Source organism: Brachionichthys hirsutus, chromosome 17 (genome assembly GCF_040956055.1).
Source record: "Brachionichthys hirsutus isolate HB-005 chromosome 17, CSIRO-AGI_Bhir_v1, whole genome shotgun sequence".
Taxonomy (NCBI): Eukaryota; Metazoa; Chordata; class Actinopteri; order Lophiiformes; family Brachionichthyidae; genus Brachionichthys; species Brachionichthys hirsutus.
The window spans coordinates 11,088,739-11,106,507 of record NC_090913.1 but is presented as its reverse complement, the minus strand read 5'-3'; the positions used below and the strand labels follow the sequence as shown (position 1 = coordinate 11,106,507).

General features: G+C 48.8%; 2 protein-coding genes and 1 non-coding gene across 3 annotated transcripts; 2 read left to right on the top strand and 1 right to left on the bottom strand.

Moving 5' to 3' along the window:
* Positions 1-1,638: 1,638 nt before the first annotated feature.
* Positions 1,639-3,541, top strand: cacng3a (calcium channel, voltage-dependent, gamma subunit 3a). The gene is made up of 4 exons (XM_068750879.1): positions 1,639-1,849; positions 2,604-2,687; positions 2,782-2,922; positions 3,021-3,541. Exons 1-4 carry the CDS (start codon positions 1,639-1,641, stop codon positions 3,539-3,541), a joined length of 957 nt encoding a protein of 318 aa, XP_068606980.1.
* Positions 3,542-3,932: 391 nt separating this feature from the next.
* Positions 3,933-4,014, bottom strand: trnal-aag (transfer RNA leucine (anticodon AAG)). Its single transcript has one exon. It is a non-coding gene; the product is annotated as a tRNA-Leu (tRNA).
* Positions 4,015-4,247: 233 nt separating this feature from the next.
* LOC137906561 (E3 ubiquitin-protein ligase RBBP6-like) lies at positions 4,248-16,178 on the top strand. The gene is made up of 21 exons (XM_068750848.1): positions 4,248-5,205; positions 6,144-6,243; positions 6,355-6,394; positions 8,149-8,190; positions 8,292-8,380; positions 8,496-8,592; positions 8,674-8,816; positions 8,940-9,112; positions 9,242-9,345; positions 9,455-9,822; positions 9,916-9,979; positions 10,117-10,174; positions 10,263-10,317; positions 10,402-10,728; positions 10,870-10,965; positions 11,080-12,643; positions 12,768-13,143; positions 13,384-13,594; positions 13,684-13,754; positions 13,853-13,940; positions 14,534-16,178. The coding sequence occupies exons 1-21, from the start codon at positions 5,040-5,042 to the stop codon at positions 15,486-15,488; spliced, it is 5,187 nt and encodes a 1,728-aa protein (XP_068606949.1). The 5' UTR covers positions 4,248-5,039; the 3' UTR covers positions 15,489-16,178.
* Positions 16,179-17,769: the final 1,591 nt, after the last annotated feature.

The window sequence follows — 17,769 nt, the reverse complement described above, 5'->3', positions numbered from 1 at the left end:
TAAAGAGTCTGCTTTAAAAAAAAAAGCACGGGTTGAACACCGTTTTGCTGTAACTCTGAAATGTGTGAAATGAACATATAAAATAGATATTAATTGTGTTCTATAGTGTTTGTGTAAATAGGGATGAGCTAGAAGTGGTTCCCACGTGATCGTACACTAATCCTCACCGCACTTTAACCCTGCCGTCACTTCCTCCTCGTTCTCTTCCTTAAATCTTCACTCGGACTCTGTCTTTTCTGTGTTAGTTGTTGTTGTTGTGCAGTCCTGGCGGGGGGGGCGGGTGTAGGACTCTCATTATTAGGAAGAAGGAGGTGGCGAATGAGACAGAGGAACACGAGAGAATAAAATGTTTACTATGCAAAATGCAGGAGAAGAAGAGGAGGAGGAAGAGGAGGAGGAGAAGGCAACTTTTATAAAGCAACATGAGATTGTTTAACTGGACGCTTGCATGCGCCGTCTTTACCTGCGCGTCGGAGACACCTGCAGCATTCCACCCACATTAAAGTGAATCATTCCGTTACCGTTTCAGTACCTCTGGGTTTGTGTTTTATTGGATCAGACATTCCACTAAAGCTTCCGTTGATGGTGACACCAGTTTGAAGTTTCAAATAAAGAATCCAGATTAGCATGTATATGCGGCCATTTCCTGCGTCGAGCAGCAGATGTTCTCGATATCAAGTATTGCTGAGTAATACTGTACCCCCAACTGTATACAGATCAGTATGGTGCCTCTTCTTAGGCTGCTTGCCTGCATGCTCCCTGTATTACATTAGTTAAATACAGGGGGGGGGGGGGGGTACCACCAATAAAGATTCTTGAAAGAGTAAATCAGTTTAATAGATCTCAGACTGTTTGAGGTGAGATCAGATTCGCATCAGCAAAACAGTTCCGAAATGATTTATAGTGATTAATATGTTGACACCTTTTGATTCACATTTTCAGATTTGGCTTTGCTAAAGGATCCAAGCTTGCAATCATAAAATAGCTAGAACCTAAACAATTTAGCTTTCAAATTGATTTTAACAGGAAAACGTATCAGAATTATTGATCTTGTGACGTTTAGTGAATATTTTTTTCCCCATGTTTGCAGAATATTTGTATATATATATATATATTTATTTATTAAAAGTAAAATCCAAATGAACCCCAGGATGTTTTTTTCAGGCTGTTTGTTTGGTTTTTTTTGGGGGGGGGGAGCTGCAGCTTAACGCACCAGAGCGTTCTTGTGTAACAGTGCTGCTGTCCTTGGTGCTGAACTGTCGGACTGCGCTCTGAGGCCAGGAGGTCGCAGGTTTGAGTCCTGCCAGAACCCAGCAGGAGGAGCGCTGCGGTCAACAAACCTTTAGTTTGACAAGGATTTAGTCTTTTTCCTTTTTGCGCCTTGATCAGTTTGAAACTGAAACACTCCCAGTCCTCCTCTTCCTCCTCCTCCTCTACGCGTTTGACATCTGAGTGAGCTTTAACGCGTCTGAAGAGAAAATGACCCGCACCGTTATCCAGCGAGACGAGTGTATCGGGTCCTGCAGAAAAGCCTCCATTCGGCCGAACGGCACCAGAATAAGATAAGAGGGTAAGTGGGGGGGTTAACAGGTGCTGACCGCTGGAGGAGGAGGTGCAGGGGGGGGGGGCCGGGTCGACATGAGGCTGTGCAACCGGGGCATGATGATGCTGCTGACCACGGCGGGGGCTTTCTGCGCCTTCAGCCTCATGACCATCGCCGTGGGAACGGACTACTGGCTGTACTCCCGCGGGGTGTGTCGCTCCAAGAGCCTAAACGACAACGAGACTGTCCGCAAGAACGAGGAGGTCCTGACCCACTCGGGTCTGTGGAGGACCTGCTGCACCGAGGGTAGGAGAGAAACTCGAAAGGCATGACTTTACGGCCACGGATGCGCCACATCCACGCAAAAGTTTATCTGAAGTTCTCATTGATCAGTTATAGATCCGGAGTTCATGAACTAAAGTAGAACATAAATAACATTCATTAGAGGTCTGTTCAAAGTTAAAGTTTAAGTTTAGAACTTGGTGAATGGATGACCTGCCGTGATCAGTCAGCTGTGGAGATTGTGTTTGTACAATAAATAGAAGGACAACAAACAAACAAATTAAACAGGTTGATGTACAAAATATCCTAAATCCTCTTATCTGGTCTGGACACTTAACAACTCTCTGGAATCTGTTAACATGTAGGCTTCTGGGAATAAGTTTGGCTTTGGTTACCATGGTGATCTAAGTCACAATCAATACCGGTCAATCAGCGCAGCACTTTAGGACACGTTTATCAATATGGTGCTGTTTGGGGACAAAGGTCACACGCAGAGAGCAGGAAGCGCGCAGTCAAGCCTTAATAAGACCAATTAATAATTATTAACTCTATCTTGAGTTTGTTTTTGCTTTTGTAATCTTTATTTGAACGTTTTAAATGCTGGATCTTTATCGTGAAGTATATTGATTTTGTATTTGTTAATTATAGGTTGTAATTTTGTTGTTGCTCCGTTACAATGCACGCGCTGCGGCAGCCAAAGATGGCGTCTTTTATTTATTATACAATAAATACTATAAGGTCATAAAGATGCGTTGCTGCTCTCTCTGTTTTTCTGCAGGGACGTTTCGAGGCGTTTGTAAAGACATCGATCACTTTGCTGAGGATGCGGACTATGAGCAGGACGCCGCAGAGTATTTACTGCGTGGGTAACAACAAATGCACGCGCGTAAACGTGGTCTCAGTGATGAAATATAGGAGTTCCGTTCCACCCCCATCCCCCGCTCTCTTCTCTCCAGGAGCGGTTCGGGCCTCCAGCCTCTTCCCCATCCTCAGCGTGGGATTATTATTCCTCGGAGGCGTGTGCGTGGCCGCCAGCGAGTTCTACAAGTCGCGTTACAACGTCATCCTCAGCGCGGGGATCCTGTTCGTGTCCGCAGGTCAGAAACGCGCAGATCTTACACGTGAATGTTCAGAACTCCGCCTGACCTCCGCCTGACCTCTGCCTGACCTTCTTCATCCCTCCGAACTCTTCCAGGGCTCAGCAACATTATTGGCATCATCGTGTACATATCAGCCAACTCGGGCGACCCCAGCCAGAGCGACCACAAGAAGAGCTACTCCTACGGGTGGTCTTTCTATTTTGGAGCTCTGTCCTTCGTGCTGGCTGAGATGGTGGGGGTCCTGGCGGTGCACGTGTTCATAGAAAGGCACAGGCAGCTGCGCAGCAACGGGAGACCCTCCCTCATGAAGCCGCCGATCTCCCGCAACTCATCTTACTACCGGAACCGATACCAGAACCGCAGCCGCCGGTACAGCGCCGGGGGCTCCTTCAGAGACTCCAGGGTGCGGGACAGGGAGCGGTCCATCTCAGCAGAACCCAAGGTCCTGTCGGGATTGTCCAATCCGGTGAGAGTGGGATCAGAGTTTATGCTCTACACCCTCGCATCGCCGCTTAAAGATGGCAAAATCGACATGGCCGTGGGAGATTTAAGCACAGAGACGCACAAAAACACGGAGAGTCTGGTTGCTGCCAACAGAAGGACCACACCTGTCTGAGAGGAGGGGGGCCAGGGGAAGGTGAACAGCGATCACATGCACGCAGGACAACCGCCCTTTGTTATATGAAAGAGGAAAGACCTGCAAAGAACAATCTGCTGATGAAATGTACAAATACTGTGAGGACACAGATCCCGAACATCTGGGTGATCCCAAAAAAACCCAACTAGAAATGTACATCAATTTAAATGAAGTAAAAATGTCGTTTAGGATTTCCATCCTTATGGTTTTGGCACTGAGTCTCAGTTTACATTAAATAATAAATGGACATAAACTGTGCTTTGGACAGATGCGAGTCTGGTTCAGTGTGTGGTGTTGCCGATCGTTTGCTACGAGCGAGCAGTCTTGTGCAAAGTACTGAGTGACTTGCAAAATTAACAATAAGATTTCCTGGCAGCGGTGGGATTCGAACCCACGCCTCCGAAGAGACTGGAGCCTTAATCCAGCGCCTTAGACCGCTCGGCCACGCTACCCTGCGCAGCAGTGTCCTTATTTCGTTTTGGTAGTCATATCAAAGCCATAATTGAAAACTGTTACAAATGGAAACACTGACAATAACAAACTCGAAATCAGATTAAAAAAAAAAAAAATCCGATTAAATTCATTATACGACGAGGACTAAAGATCGAGTTTACTTTCTTGACTTCCTGCTTAGTCTTTGTAATATAGCACTACCGGTTCCGTCGAGCGCCATTTTGATGAAACAGCGAGGACAGAAGCAAGATGACCGAAATGGATTTTATGGATTTAAATTGAAGATTACGATGGATGGATAACTTTTGATTTTTCATTATGTACAACGGCCATGCACTGAAGTCAAATATGTGCTCCAAGTAACCCTAACTGCTGGATTTCTTTGGATTTTCCGACCACTAACTTTAGCAACCTTGCTAACAGCGCCATTAATGTCGGGCAACGTTAGCCATTAGCTTTTGTTAGACAAGTGCTATGAAGCTGTTGATTGGCAAGGTTAACGTTGGCTAAAACAGTTTTTGTAGCATATTAGGGTTTATATTAGCCCGCTAGTTATTTCAACATCTGAAATGGATTTACATTGTGAATTCGGATAAATTCTTCAGAGGTTCAACAGCGACAGAAGAGGACGTTATAAAGTGGATTAAAGGCCTTGCAAGGACTTGGGAAACGGAGAAATCCGTCTGACAGACGGTGCTCATCGTGTTTCCCACCAAGGACAATTGACAACGGACTGAGCCTTAGTCATAACGCGGTGTTTGGACTATCTTGGATTTGGATCGCTGTTGTGATCTATCGGACTATAAAAGAACTTTTGGACTGTTCGGACGACCGTTTTTCTTTGACAACGTCAAAGACTTAACGCCTGGAATTTCCTTATTTCATCCTTGTGACTCGGCGAGTAGATGGTTTACCTGTTAAAATCTCCACACATAGCCCCTTGTGCTCCGTTTTGACGGTTTCCTTTCGTTATTATAATAGGACTGTGTTTTTTGTGCTTGATTAAGTGCTTAGACCTGTAAAAATGTCCTGTGTTCACTATAAGTTTTCTTCCAAACTGGACTACAATACGGTCACATTTGATGGGCTGCATATCACCCTCAATGATCTTAAAAAGCAGATTATGGGCCGAGAACGCCTCAAGGCCACAGACTGCGACCTGCAGATCACCAACGCGCAGACTCGCGAAGGTATGTAATCAGATTACACGTCACGAAATGCTCGATAACCTTCTTATTGCTTATTATTATTATTGTTGAATATCATGTAAGAATACGACGTGCGGTCTATTTATAAATTCGGAATACAAAATATGGCGTCTTGTTTGACCAGTCGACGCCATTAGGAGAAGGAACTCCTGGATTTAGTCTCAGATTTGCTTTGATTCGCAAATTATTCTCTAAAAGGGGTTGTCATCATTTCATTTCATTTCATTTTCTAACCGCTTATTCCGCTATCGGGTCGCGGGCCAAGCTGGAGCCAATCCCAGCAGTCAATGGGCGAGAGGCCATTGACTGCTGGGACAAGCCGCCAGTTCATCGCAGGGCAACACAGACAGACAACCAGCCACACACACACTCACACCTACGGGCAATTTAGTGTCACCAATCGGCCTAGGCTGCATGTTTTTGGTGGTGGGAGGAAGCCGGAGAACCCGGAGAGAACCCACGCAGACGCGGGGAGAACATGCAAACTCCTCACAGAATGGCCACAAGCCGGAGACGAACCTGCAACCATCTCGCTGTGAGGCAACAGTGCTTACCACTGCACCACCGAGCCGCCCGGTTGTCATCATAAAATATATCAATATATATGAAGCCTGTTAGCTCGAAGTTAAAATATATACTAGTCATTTGTTGACGCTGTTTTGTGTTGAAATGCCGCATCCTGTGATTTACTTGGTTTCAAGTTTGTAGGAACTGAAAGTGAAGTTTCAGAGATGAAGATGAGCAAGGGAACATGTTTCGCACAGGCCACAGGCCACAGCACAAGTTAGGTTGATGTTGTAAGATCTGTCTGTAAGGGTTTTGCATACGTCGGCTCTCTTTTGACCCGCTGCACTAATGGGGTTTACGTTTAGGTTAGTTTCAAACGTGGCTTTTCTTTTTTTTTCTTTTTCTTTTGCCAGAATACACAGACGACGCCTCCCACATCCCAAAACACTCGTCTGTGATCGTCCGCCGCATTCCGATTGGAGGAGTAAAACCAGCCGGCAAGACATTTATTGTGTAAGTTTGCTTTAGACAGAAATCTCATTCTTGAATCACCATCAGTGAACTCGCTCATGCAGGTTTAATGTGATCCGTATCAACAACTGGCGGTTCCTTTTGTTTCTGCAGAAATCGTTCTGACACAGCTGGGGTCGGATCCTCAAGACTCGTATGTAACACAAATCCAAATACATCTCGCTCTTCCTCTTCCTCCTCTCGTTTCTCTCCCTCTTTCTGGCTTCAGTCACCTTTCGTGAAAACATTCCGTCAGTAGTTCAGTTCTGTGTATCTCCTGTTCACTCTGTGTTGGCTACATTTGTGTTGAGACCTCAGCCTCTATATGTTATTTGATGTCTTTCTGGGCGGGTTTACTTTCATTACAACGGTGCAATTAGTTTGTTGTTTATTTCTTGCAACCACAAGTTTCCGGATTATTATTAGCCAGTGAAAGGTTTTTGAAGTTGTGGTTCAGGGAGGTAATTCTGATGAGAAACAACAGACGAAACCACCTCCATTGTTTAATTTCCTGAACAAACCAATTGTTGAAAGTGTTGCTACTTTATGACTGGGTACTAACACATTTAAACTGTTAATGATTGTATTTCATAATGAAATGGTTTTGTAGCCTGCTTCAGGTCAGCCAAATAAATGTACTTTTACATGGGTTAAAATATATATATATATATATATATATATATGTTTTTTTTTGTATCACAATTCATTGTCATGTTATTTTCTGTGAAAATACTGCTGTCTAAGAACCCAATGAAGTCAAGTGTGGTTGGGATTGTTTTTACATTTGATTCTGATTACAAAACTATAGCTGTGAGTGGAAGAGCGGAGTGAATTTTATTTTGAAACCTTACCCTGCAAATCTTCAATCCACTTCCTTCTTTTGTTCAGTAATCTACAAATGTCAAGTGTTTCACCGTGAAGATGTTCTGTTCTGCATTGAGTGGTGGACTGCACATAACACTGACGCATGAAAAGCTCACCGGTTCCCTCCCAGCGGTCCGATGCTATGAATTAATCCAGTGTGTGTGTGTTACAGAGACGTGGGTTCAAAGTGTACTGTTAAAACTGTGGGACGTACTCTGACCTTGAGTAAATCTCTTATTTACCTCTGGAGACCTGCCACGGTCGCTGCAGTGAGAGTATGTCCTGTAAGCTGTAAGCTACAGAACCTGTCAATAAAGTTCACTGGTTCGTTGTCAGAACCAGGCGCTCCAGATCCCTGTGTGTTCCCTCCACAGTCTTCTCTGAGCCCTGCCTATCATGCTGAAGAACCCCCTCCCTTCCCTCCTTGTTTTTGTTTATTTACCTTATGAGAATTATTATAATTAGGCAGAGCATTTTGTTTGTTTTGTTTTTGTGCAAATATTTCTAATTGTCCGCTTGACCCCCCCCAGACCTGGATCAGAGATCTCACCAAGCTTTACTTGTTTTTTATGCTGTTTTTCACTGTAGAAAGATGTTTGTAAATTAACAGAACATGTCATTTAATTTTAATTTTTCCCTAGGAATTCTTTCCGTTTTTTTTTTCAGGTATATCAGCTGTAATATTTAAAAAGAAAATGTTACAAGACAGGAAATATAACCTCACAAATAGTCAGTAGATGCACTCCTCCCCTTGAAACACCTTACCAGTCACTCGCGTGTACACAGTCCTAGCAAGCTGCAGTAACACGCCGAGCTTCCGGAACAACGAGTATTTAATGGATTTAGCCGATGGTGCTGTTAGAATCGTCATTAGTGAAGAATTCCCGACTGAAATTTGCTTTGAGCAATCGATAAAAGGCTTTTGGTGTGATGCCGAGATTGAACGGAGCTCTTGAGGGAGTGGACACCGATGTGGTGGGGAAACTGTGTTGGCTCTGACGTAACGTTAACTCCTTCCGTATCTGTACTCTGATTCTCCTGCAGACCGATTCGTCCCCTTCTTTGTCACTTGCCCAACTCACCAAGGTACCGTTTCTTCTCACAGTGGTTGTGCTTCCTGATAAGACGTGTTTCGTCGTTTTTCTTGTGAGCCTAACATCCCTCTTTTCTCCCCCCCCCTGTTGTAGACCGCTAACCTCGTTGATGCAAATGCATCGGAGGAGGACAAGATTAAAGCCATGATGTCTCAGTCCAATCACGAATATGACCCCATTTAGTTAGTACACACACTCCTTGTTCTCACACTTAAAGTCCCATCTGTGTTCTGTTGTTTATTTTAACTATACCAGCGCTGTGTAGATTTTGAAAACAAATCAAACTTGTATTTGTAGTTATTCCAAGAAAGCGATCGGACCCCCTCCTGCTCATTACACCTGCTTTCGTTGTGGAAAGGCCGGCCATTACATTCGCCAGTGCCCCATGCTGACGGTAACTATCGCCCCCTGCAGGTTTTCATCTCTGCCGCCCGTTGTTGCTTCTCACACAATTGGTTCTGTTTATTTGTCTTAGGTCCAGGATAAGAATGTGGAGGCTCTGAAGCAAGTCCGGGTCAGTAAAGGTATCCCTCAGAGCTTCATGGTGAAAGCAGAGCCTGGCACCAAAGGAGCCATGTTGACCAGCACGGGGGAATACGCCATACCTGCTATAGATGCGTAGGTATCAGCCGGAAACGTCAAAGGCGCGCCATGTTGCTAACTCGGATAGCGCACATGTTTACAGCTGTTGCTTTTCTTTGCAGCACAATCCCTAGAATTAAAATGTGTACGTTTATACAGGGAAGCGTACGCCCAAGGAAAGAAGGAGCGGCCTCCGTTCGTTCCGCATGAGCAGTCCTCATCCGAGGACGATTCGGACCCCATCCCAGACGAACTCCTGTGTCCGATCTGCAGCGACCTGATGACCGATGCCGTGGTGATCCCCTGCTGCGGGAACAGTTACTGTGATGATTGTGAGTGCAAAAGAAAAGTCGCTTGTTGCACAAGTTTATCCTTTTCACGTTCGTCTTCGGGAAAGTAATTAACTTCAGATTTTAAATCCAGGAATCGGTGCTTTCATCTAACGGCCTGTTTGCTTTCAGGTATCAGGACTGCCTTGTTGGACTCCGAGGAGCACGTCTGCTTCACGTGCAAACAGTCCGACGTTTCGCCTGATAATCTCATTGCCAACAAGTTTCTCCGTCAGGTAAACCTTTCTGATGCGTTTTGATGTGGCCAGATGTCGGATTCGCTTCGCTCTAACACGCTAAACGCTAGCAGCTATTTGTTGTAAGCATCGTTTTTCCATTTAACAGGCCGTGAACAACTTTAAGAATGAGACTGGGTATACCAAAAGTGTTCGCAAGTCGCTCCAGAATCTGGCCCCGCCCCCTCCGCGCCTTCAGCTGGTCCGGCCGCTGCAATCCAGGCAGCAGGACCCACTGCTGGCCAATGTTTCCCACAACACCTCAGCGGGTGTGCCCTCCTCCACACCTCAAGCACTGCCTCCAGCGCCGGCTGCGTCTACTCCTCCTGCCTCTGGAACTCCTCCTTTGGCTCCTACTCCTCCCGCCGTTCCTACTCCTCCACACGCATCTGCTGTCGAAGGAGGAGAAGCTTCACCCGTTGCTGACCACCCGTCTCCGGCGCAGTCCGGCAGCCACGGTGAACCGCCCCCACCGGGGTAAGTTCCGTCTGTGAAGCTTGCCCCCCCCCACATACGAGAAACCATGAAGCGCAGATCCTCGTTAATGGAATGTGTCTGATTATGTTTTAGCGAAACAGATCCAGAAGCCACTGTTGGGCCAGAATCCTCGTCGAACCCGGAGAGCGGCTCGCAGGTAAGCCCTCCTCCATCAGGGTTAGCGTTAGCCAGTTTGCTAATGACAATCACTGTTTTCCCCTCGAATCCGTTTGCTGAGCTGGTGAAGTTGAGTTGAAGCTCTTTGAAGTGACTGGTCACACTTTTCTCTTACAGAACTACCAGTTCAGTGTCCTTGGCCACCCTCCGCATATAAGGCCGCCTCAGCCTTCAAGTGAGACGTTGCCTTCCTAAAGCAATGTAACTATTGGAGCAGGACAACGTGGGCTTTTAACTAACACACTGTTGTTGTTTCTGTGTAGTGGATCCGTCGCGGCACCATCAGCCTTACAGGGGAGGAGGCCGACACTGGGAGAGGTGACGCCTGTCCCTACCTGGGCTGTCTTTTTGTGCCGTAACTCTTTAGTCTCACTCGGTTTTGTGTCTCGTTCTTCTTTCCAGGGCTTTCAGAAATAGAGAGCATCCATCCAGTCACCTGCAGGCAGCTCAGCCCCCTGTTCCCGCCCCCCCAGTGTTCTCGGCTCCATCCCTGTACCCGCCGCCACTACAGCCTTACCCTCCTCCGTACGCCACTGGACCCGGCCTGGTCCCCCCTCCTGCCATCAGTTACCAGCCACGGCCCCTTTATGCCCCCGGGCCACCTGTGCTCAACCCGCCCTGGGTTGCCCCCGGCACCCAGCCGCCTCTGGTCCCACTTCCAGCCTCCCTCTCTCAGCCTCCCATGTCAAAGGAAGATTTCTACAGACAGCGGCACCATCGGCAGGACAAGTGAGTTGTTCGCTTATCGATTTCTACTGATTAGCATAATTTACATGTGGAGAATTTGACCTAGCGTCATTTATGGTTTGAGTTACAAATTCCCGAAGGTTCAAAGTGGTTCTGAAAGTTTCATTTTTATTGTCTGAACAGCGTTACTTCCAAACTGGATGAATTTACTAAGGACTTCCACAAAGAGCTTATGAAGTACAGAAATGCACCGAAGAGACGAAGGATGTCGTTTTCCAGGTACTTTCAAACGGGACGTATAGAAATGGCTTTCCTTCTGACATTAGAGCCGCGTGCATCGTCCTTAAAGTCTTTCATGATCGTGGTTTTTCCTCTGGCTTTGTCCCTGTCTAGATCCCGATCATACAGTCGCTCTCCACTCAGCCGATCTTACTCTCGTTCCAGATCAAGGTCTAGATCCCGATCAAGATCCAGGTCTTACTCTTATTCCCAAAGCCGATCACGTTCCCGATCGCAGGGCCGGTCCTACCCCCGCTCCCCTTACTCTAGACGCAATGGACGTAGCTATGGACGCTCCCGGTCCAGATCCCGGTCTCGATCAAGATCTTTTGGGTACCGGCGCTCTGGATCGCCACGGTCTCCTCCCCCCTACCGGGGAGGTGGCTGGGAAGGAGCAGATGAAGCAGCACCCTACAGGTCAAGGTCACGGTCTCGCTCCCCCGGCGCCTACAGGAACCGCAGCCCAGGCCGAAAGCTGCCTGCGCGGGAGCTCGGACAGTACGAGATGAAGGGTCCGAGCGCTGGCGGCCATGAGCGCTGGGAAAGGGAGAACTATCGGCAGTGGGAGTACCCGGAATGGTACTACAAACACTATGACAACCAGCATCCCTCACTGCATCACAGAGGCCACGGCAGCAGAGACAGGGAGCGGGAGAGAATGTCCCCGCTAGCGAGAGATTACTCCCCCCAGGGACGAGGAAGAAGAGGGAGGGAAGAGCGAGGGGTGCCACCACGCCATCTTCCGTCATCCTCTTCCTCTGGGACCAAGTCGGGTTCTAAACTGTTGAAGTCAAAGAAAGGGAAGAAGAGGAAGCCTGGGGAGGAGGCGGAAGCATCCAATCAGTCGGTGGAGCGGAGCGACGCTACGCCCGTCAGAGACGAACCGATGGATGAGGTTTCTTCACCTGTCAAAACCCCGCCCGCCTCCTCAAAGCCCCAGGCTGGCGGCTCAACCACCAAAGCTCCGCCCTCTAAAAGCTCTGCTACGCCCGTTAAAGCCACAGCCAAATCAATATCGAAGAGCCAGCCGGACAAGTCTAAGAAAGAGAAAGGCCCAAAGGTCAAAGCTAAAGTTAAGACGGAGGGGGTTAAGGTCAAGAGTGAAAGAGTGAAAAAGAGGTCTGGAGAAGGGGCGGCCCGAAAGAGAGAGTCCTCGTCCTCCCTCACAAAACCAGTGAAGAGCGTCAAACCCAAAGCAGAAGATGTCCCAAACTCCACTACTTCCAAAAAGGAAAAGGAAAAGGCGAAAAGCTCGGGAACAAGGCCCCCCATACTGAAGACCCCCCCACTGTCCCAGAACCTGTCCTTGCATCATCCCTCTATTTACGACGGCCCTCGACCCGGACACGAGATCAGGGGGAGAAGAGACCTCCCACAGAGCGGCAGCCACCTCCCCCTCCCTCATCCCCACAGTTACCCACTCCTCCCAACCCCCCCCCCAGGGGACATTCGGAGGAGGGTTATGGACGACGGTCGCTCTTTGCTTGGACCTCCCCCTGGGACGCTGAGAAGACTTGGAGGCGATGCCGTCTCTCACGCTTACATGTCCCACCTGCCCCTGATCCACCGGCTGCCACCCTCAGACAGGCCTTGCCCCCCCCCGCCGCTGCTCGGGATCCGCGACATGGGCCGAGGAGACGCCAATCGAGGTTTCATCAGACCTCCGATGGACCTTCAGGTGGGTCGATCGCTCCAGAAACACCGATAGAAAAAGATGTAGTTTATACCTCAGTGGCCCGCTTGTCTTAATCTAACACCCATCGCTGCTTTTTATATATTTATCGTTCCATTATTATATTCAGGTGAAGCCGCTGACCCAGAGGAGGATCAAGCTGAACCGGGATCTGGGCAGGAAGGGCACCGCCGACATTTCCTCCTCGGACAGAGCGTCATCTGGCCCCGAGAAGACGTCCACCTCGTCAAACCGACCGACCGCCGCCAACGTGTCTGAAGGGGAACGCCTCGGCACTACAGCGGACGCTCCCGGAAGAAAGGAGCGCTGTGCCTCGCCTGAGAGGGAACTCTCTAGAGAGAGACCGGGAAGCGCTGGAGACAGACTTCAGGACCCGGAGAGGGAACCGAGCCGAAGCTCTGGACCGGACAGAGAGCGAGACAGAGCCTCAGGATCCGACCGAGAGAGAGACAGAGGCGCGGCATCGGACAGGGAGAGGGACAGGGGCGCGGCGCCGGACAGAGAGAGGGACAGGGGCGCGGCATCGGACAGAGAGAGGGACAGGGGCGCGGCGCCGGACAGAGAGAGGGACAGGGGCGCGGCGCCGGACAGAGAGAGGGACAGGGGCGCGGCGCCGGACAGAGAGAGGGACAGGGGCGCGGCGCCGGACAGAGAGAGGGACCGGGGCGCGGCGCCGGACAGAGAGAGGGACCGGGGCGCGGCGCCGGACAGAGAGAGGGACAGAGGCTCCCATAAAGGGACTGCAGAGAGAGACGCCGAAGGGGAGCGGTCAGGGAGAACAGAGAGGAAGACCTCCGGTGGAGGAAGGTCCATCTCCGTGGATAAAATGACCATTGGAGAGAAGTCAGCCATCTCCAGGAGAACGGCGGAGCCCCAGGAGAAGCCGAGCACGTCTTCTAAGGAGCGAGCGGAGGAAAGAGCGTCCAAGTCGGACAGGTCGGTTCCCTTTGAGCACGACATGACGCTTATGCCACGCTTCTCTAAATGCAGCCGTTAATCTGTAATTATATTCTCTCGTCTCCCAGGAGTGTCTCCAAGGACAGAGCAGAGAGGAGCGTCCCCTCTGGGGACAAATCAGCTGCAGTTCATAGAGAAGGTGATTGGATTCTCTACATGTGTGAAGAGAGAACCATTATTTTTTATTTTTGTTCTGAGCATTGACGTGAATGTGTTTGCCCCCCCCCCCCCCCCCAGCAGGAAAAGATGGCGAGGAACCTGCAGCGAAGAGCAAACCCAGGATCAGCCGTAAAGCCCTGACGAGCCACGCCGGGGGCTCCAGCAGGTGAGTCTGTCGCTTCTGACAATACCTTCATGCTTCGTTTTCATTCGTTCATTGTTCAGCGAAAGGAAAATACCCAGAAGCCTCTGAATGTTTCTCCTGTTGGTCATTTTGAGGAATGAATGGCCGCTGACACGAGTCAGAGGCCATTCACACTAAAGTTAAACTGAAATCCTGATAAACGTAGTCAAATTGAAGGTATAAGCAAAGCTTGCATGTACGACACGGCCATAAACACAGCACAGCTACATGTGCGGCTTCACGGTCCATAAGACCTGCTGGACAGGACCAGACGCCGGAGGTTGGTCTGACCTGACCGGTCTTACGGCCGGCGTTGAATGAAATCGAGGTAAAAGTTCCGTTTGAAGTTCCGCCGCCCAGACTGGACGCGCCTTCCTCTGATCTATGCGAGAAAAACCGATTTTCTCCTGAAGGAGGTTTAAAGCAAACGAGGACAACGAAACACAAATCAAGCCATTCCTTAAAGCATAGCCGGTGGCAGGTTGCATTCTGGGTAATGTGGACTCTGAGTGTCCGTCATAATACGGAATCTGTGAAATGCACTTAGAACATGGCTGTTGTCTTTTCGGCACCAGGTCAGGACAAGAGACAAAGAGGGACTCCGACAAAGACCAGAAGAGTCTGCCGTCTAAATCTGCAGAGAAGCCCCCGTCCAGCCCCCCAAATAGCCACGGCAAGAACCGGAGCAGCAGCCCCGCCTCCAGCCCGGTCAGGGAGGAGCCGCTCATTCAGCCTCCTCCTCGCTCCAAGTGGGAGAGAGAGGATGAGGAGGAAGGCCTGGAAAATGGCGTCGGCGCCCCGAAGGAGCCCTCTCCAGTGCCCCAGAAGGTCCAAGCCAGAGAGGTGCCGGTCGAAGCGCCCAAACCGGTCAGGAGCGAAGGCCGTGATGTGGCGAGGGAGGAGAAGAGAGGGGAAGGGAGAGAGGAGAAGAAAAGGAGGGTCCACAGGGAAGAGGGCAAAAGCGGCAGGGTAGCGCAGACGAATTCTGACAAACTGACAAAAGCAAAAACTACGAGGGAAGAGGGAAGAGGAGGAAGAGAAGAAGTGAAACATGCAGTGAGAGAGGAGGGGCGAGGGACAACTGGAAAGGAGGAGAGAACATCAGAAGGGAGAGGCGGAGGCGGACGAGAGGAGAGTCGTGGCCCAGAGCCCAAGAGGCATCGTCTGTGTTCCGACCTGGGGCGCGAGACGGACGAGGCGGCCTTCGTGCCCGACTACAGCGAAGGGGAAGGCTCTGAGCCGGAGAAGGGGAGGAGCCACAGCCCCATCGTGTCCCAGAGCCAGCGCTCCAACAGCCCCTCCCCGAGCAGCCACAGCGGCTCTGGCCCCCCCGCGGCCTCGGACAAGAAGAAGAAGAAGCACAAGAAACACAAGAAGCACAAAAAGCACAAGAAGCACGACGGCCACGACAAAGGAGAACACAAGGAGCATAAACAAAAACACAAGAAGAAGAAACACAAAAAGAACAAAGACAAAGAGGGCGAGGACAAGGAGAAGAAGGTGAGGGCAGAGGAGCAGACTGCATGCTAACGAGCTAGATTCCTGTTTAGCACTGGGAACACTGGGAAGCGACTGACCTAGAGCCGGAGGGACGATTGGACGAACGGACGCTGTACTCAGGGATGTGATGAAGGGACGGGTTTCTCTGTGAATAGTGATTAAATGTCGCTCACGTATACATTTTTCCTTTCTTTGCTCATATTATTGTGTTTGGATTGTTGAACGCTTGATTTTGCATGCAGTAGTTAACGTGCTAGGTCACCTACCTTTGCTAAACCGTGCTCACTCTCGGTAAACCGACTTTTACTGTCGTTTTCTGAGGCAAATGAAAAACGATTTCTGGGTGTAACAGGAGAGGAAAGCAGCGGCTACCTGGAGGATCATGTAAACCCTGGGTGGTGTCAGCAGAGCAGTATTTGTGATTAAATGTGTTAAAACTTGATAAATCATATGTTTTCTTCTAAGTTTTATGCATTATTATTATTTTTTTAAATAAAACATTTGACTTCAAAGTGTCCCATTTGAATTTTGTTTTTGTCTGTCTGTGAAATGTGAAGGTATATCTTTCAAAAAGTAAAGAATGGGATTGTATGGACAAAAGCCGAATGCCTACATGATAAAGAAGTGAAATTACACTGCAGGGTTAAAGTGACCCAGACTTTAATTTGCTGGCCGGTGAATTGTGTGGATCAAACTCTTCCTCCGTGGTTTACCGGTAATATTCACTCATTTGTGTTCATTAAAAAGTCAACCTTTACCTTTAAATTTCCATTTATTATTCCAGTCTATTTTACGAAAACAGTGTTTCAAATAAGGGTTCATGCGATTACATGGAATGTTGAAATGCATAGAAAGAAAGATGTGCTTTTGATGACGGTTGGTAGTAGAAGAATATCTTCATACCACGTGCAGGTGAAACCACTAAAAGAAAAGATGCCCTGCAGCATGCGAGGGATCAGATCTACGACATCCTGAAAGCGTCTTCTCATGTGTCCTGCAGTGAGGCGGGTTGAACACTGTGTGGCGCTGTAAGCGAGGAGTGAATCAGATTAAGAATAGAAATCTCTTTACAGCCTCACATGTCAGTAGCACTACCTCAATCTCTCCCAGAGCATGCTGCAAAAAGCTTGTGTGTGCGCGCGTGGTCATCCTTAATGCACTCAGATCTGTCGGGCCATTAGAGGAGATTATTATATTGTTTTAACTCCAGATTATCATCACGGCTCATTATTCCACACTCATACCATTGTGTAAAGTTCATCTGGTGTGTGTGTGCGTGCACGTGTGTACACCCAGTGTTACCCACCCAGGTGGGGGGGGGTAAGATATAAGATGTCCGAGGCCCAGTCTCAAGGGAGGATCACGAAGGCCACCGTGTAATCTTGTTGAACCATAATAATAATACAAACTTCAAAATAAACCTTTTATTTTCTATGCGCTCGGACAGCTGCCCCCACCCGGTCTGAAGAGGCTTGTGATTGGCTCAGGTGGAAGGATCCATCAGCATCACCTGTGAGGATAAGGTGGTGGGTGGGGGGGGGGGGGGTATTATCCTAGTGAGTTGGCGTGTCTGCTTTTGTTCTGTTTTACAAGCATGACATCATTTCCTGTCATCGAGGCCAAAGGTTGCTTAGCAACTTCATTTCTACGGAGAGTCAGGAAGGATGTTTCTCCGCTGAATGGTTCACAAACTGTCTCTTATCCCCCCAATGCAATGTCCGTGGAAGATGCATGACTGCCCGTGTGTGTGCGTGTGTGTGTGTGTGTGGACCGTTGTGTGTTTACGCCTGTCAACACGGTGCAGGAAGAGCCGAGGGAGAAAAGAGGAGGGCTGAACGAAACGGGCTGTCTGATTAACATGATCCCGAGAACTAATAAAAAGGATGAGTCAGTAATAAAAATAAATAAAATCTCAGCGGATTAGTGTGACTGACCGAATGCAATAATGTTTTATATTGCTCACCGCAAATTACAGCGGAAGCATTTTGTACGTATAGTAAATGTACATAATCTGGGAGGAGGAGAGGCTGCAGGGGATATATAAACATAGGAATACCTCACTGTGTGCAAAATGTCACAAACATGCTGACATTTTGCGTTAAAAGCAAACTCGGTTGTAACGTCGTTAGCTTCACTGCTATTTAATCTAATAATCCAATCAGACGGGTTCAAATCGGCCTTAGAGGTCACATATAAGTTAACGGACACCGCTGTGTGTGTGTGTTCCAAACACGCATGCGTACACAATGTCATCAGGATGAGCCTTGGGGGGGGGGGGGGTTGTCATGGTAATTCCTATGACTGATCGGGA

Bases quoted from the DNA above. Each gene is read 5' to 3' on its own strand.
- cacng3a (XM_068750879.1), top strand. From the start codon at position 1,639: ATGAGGCTGTGCAACCGGGGCATGATGATGCTGCTGACCACGGCGGGG. The intron at 2,688-2,781 runs GTGGGTAACAAC...TCTTCTCTCCAG, and splicing joins CGCCGCAGAGTATTTACTGC to GAGCGGTTCGGGCCTCCAGC. The intron at 2,923-3,020 runs GTCAGAAACGCG...GAACTCTTCCAG, and splicing joins GATCCTGTTCGTGTCCGCAG to GGCTCAGCAACATTATTGGC.
- LOC137906561 (XM_068750848.1), top strand. From the start codon at position 5,040: ATGTCCTGTGTTCACTATAAGTTTTCTTCCAAACTGGACTACAATACG. The intron at 10,729-10,869 runs GTGAGTTGTTCG...TTGTCTGAACAG, and splicing joins CGGCACCATCGGCAGGACAA to CGTTACTTCCAAACTGGATG. The intron at 13,755-13,852 runs GTGATTGGATTC...CCCCCCCCCCAG, and splicing joins AGCTGCAGTTCATAGAGAAG to CAGGAAAAGATGGCGAGGAA.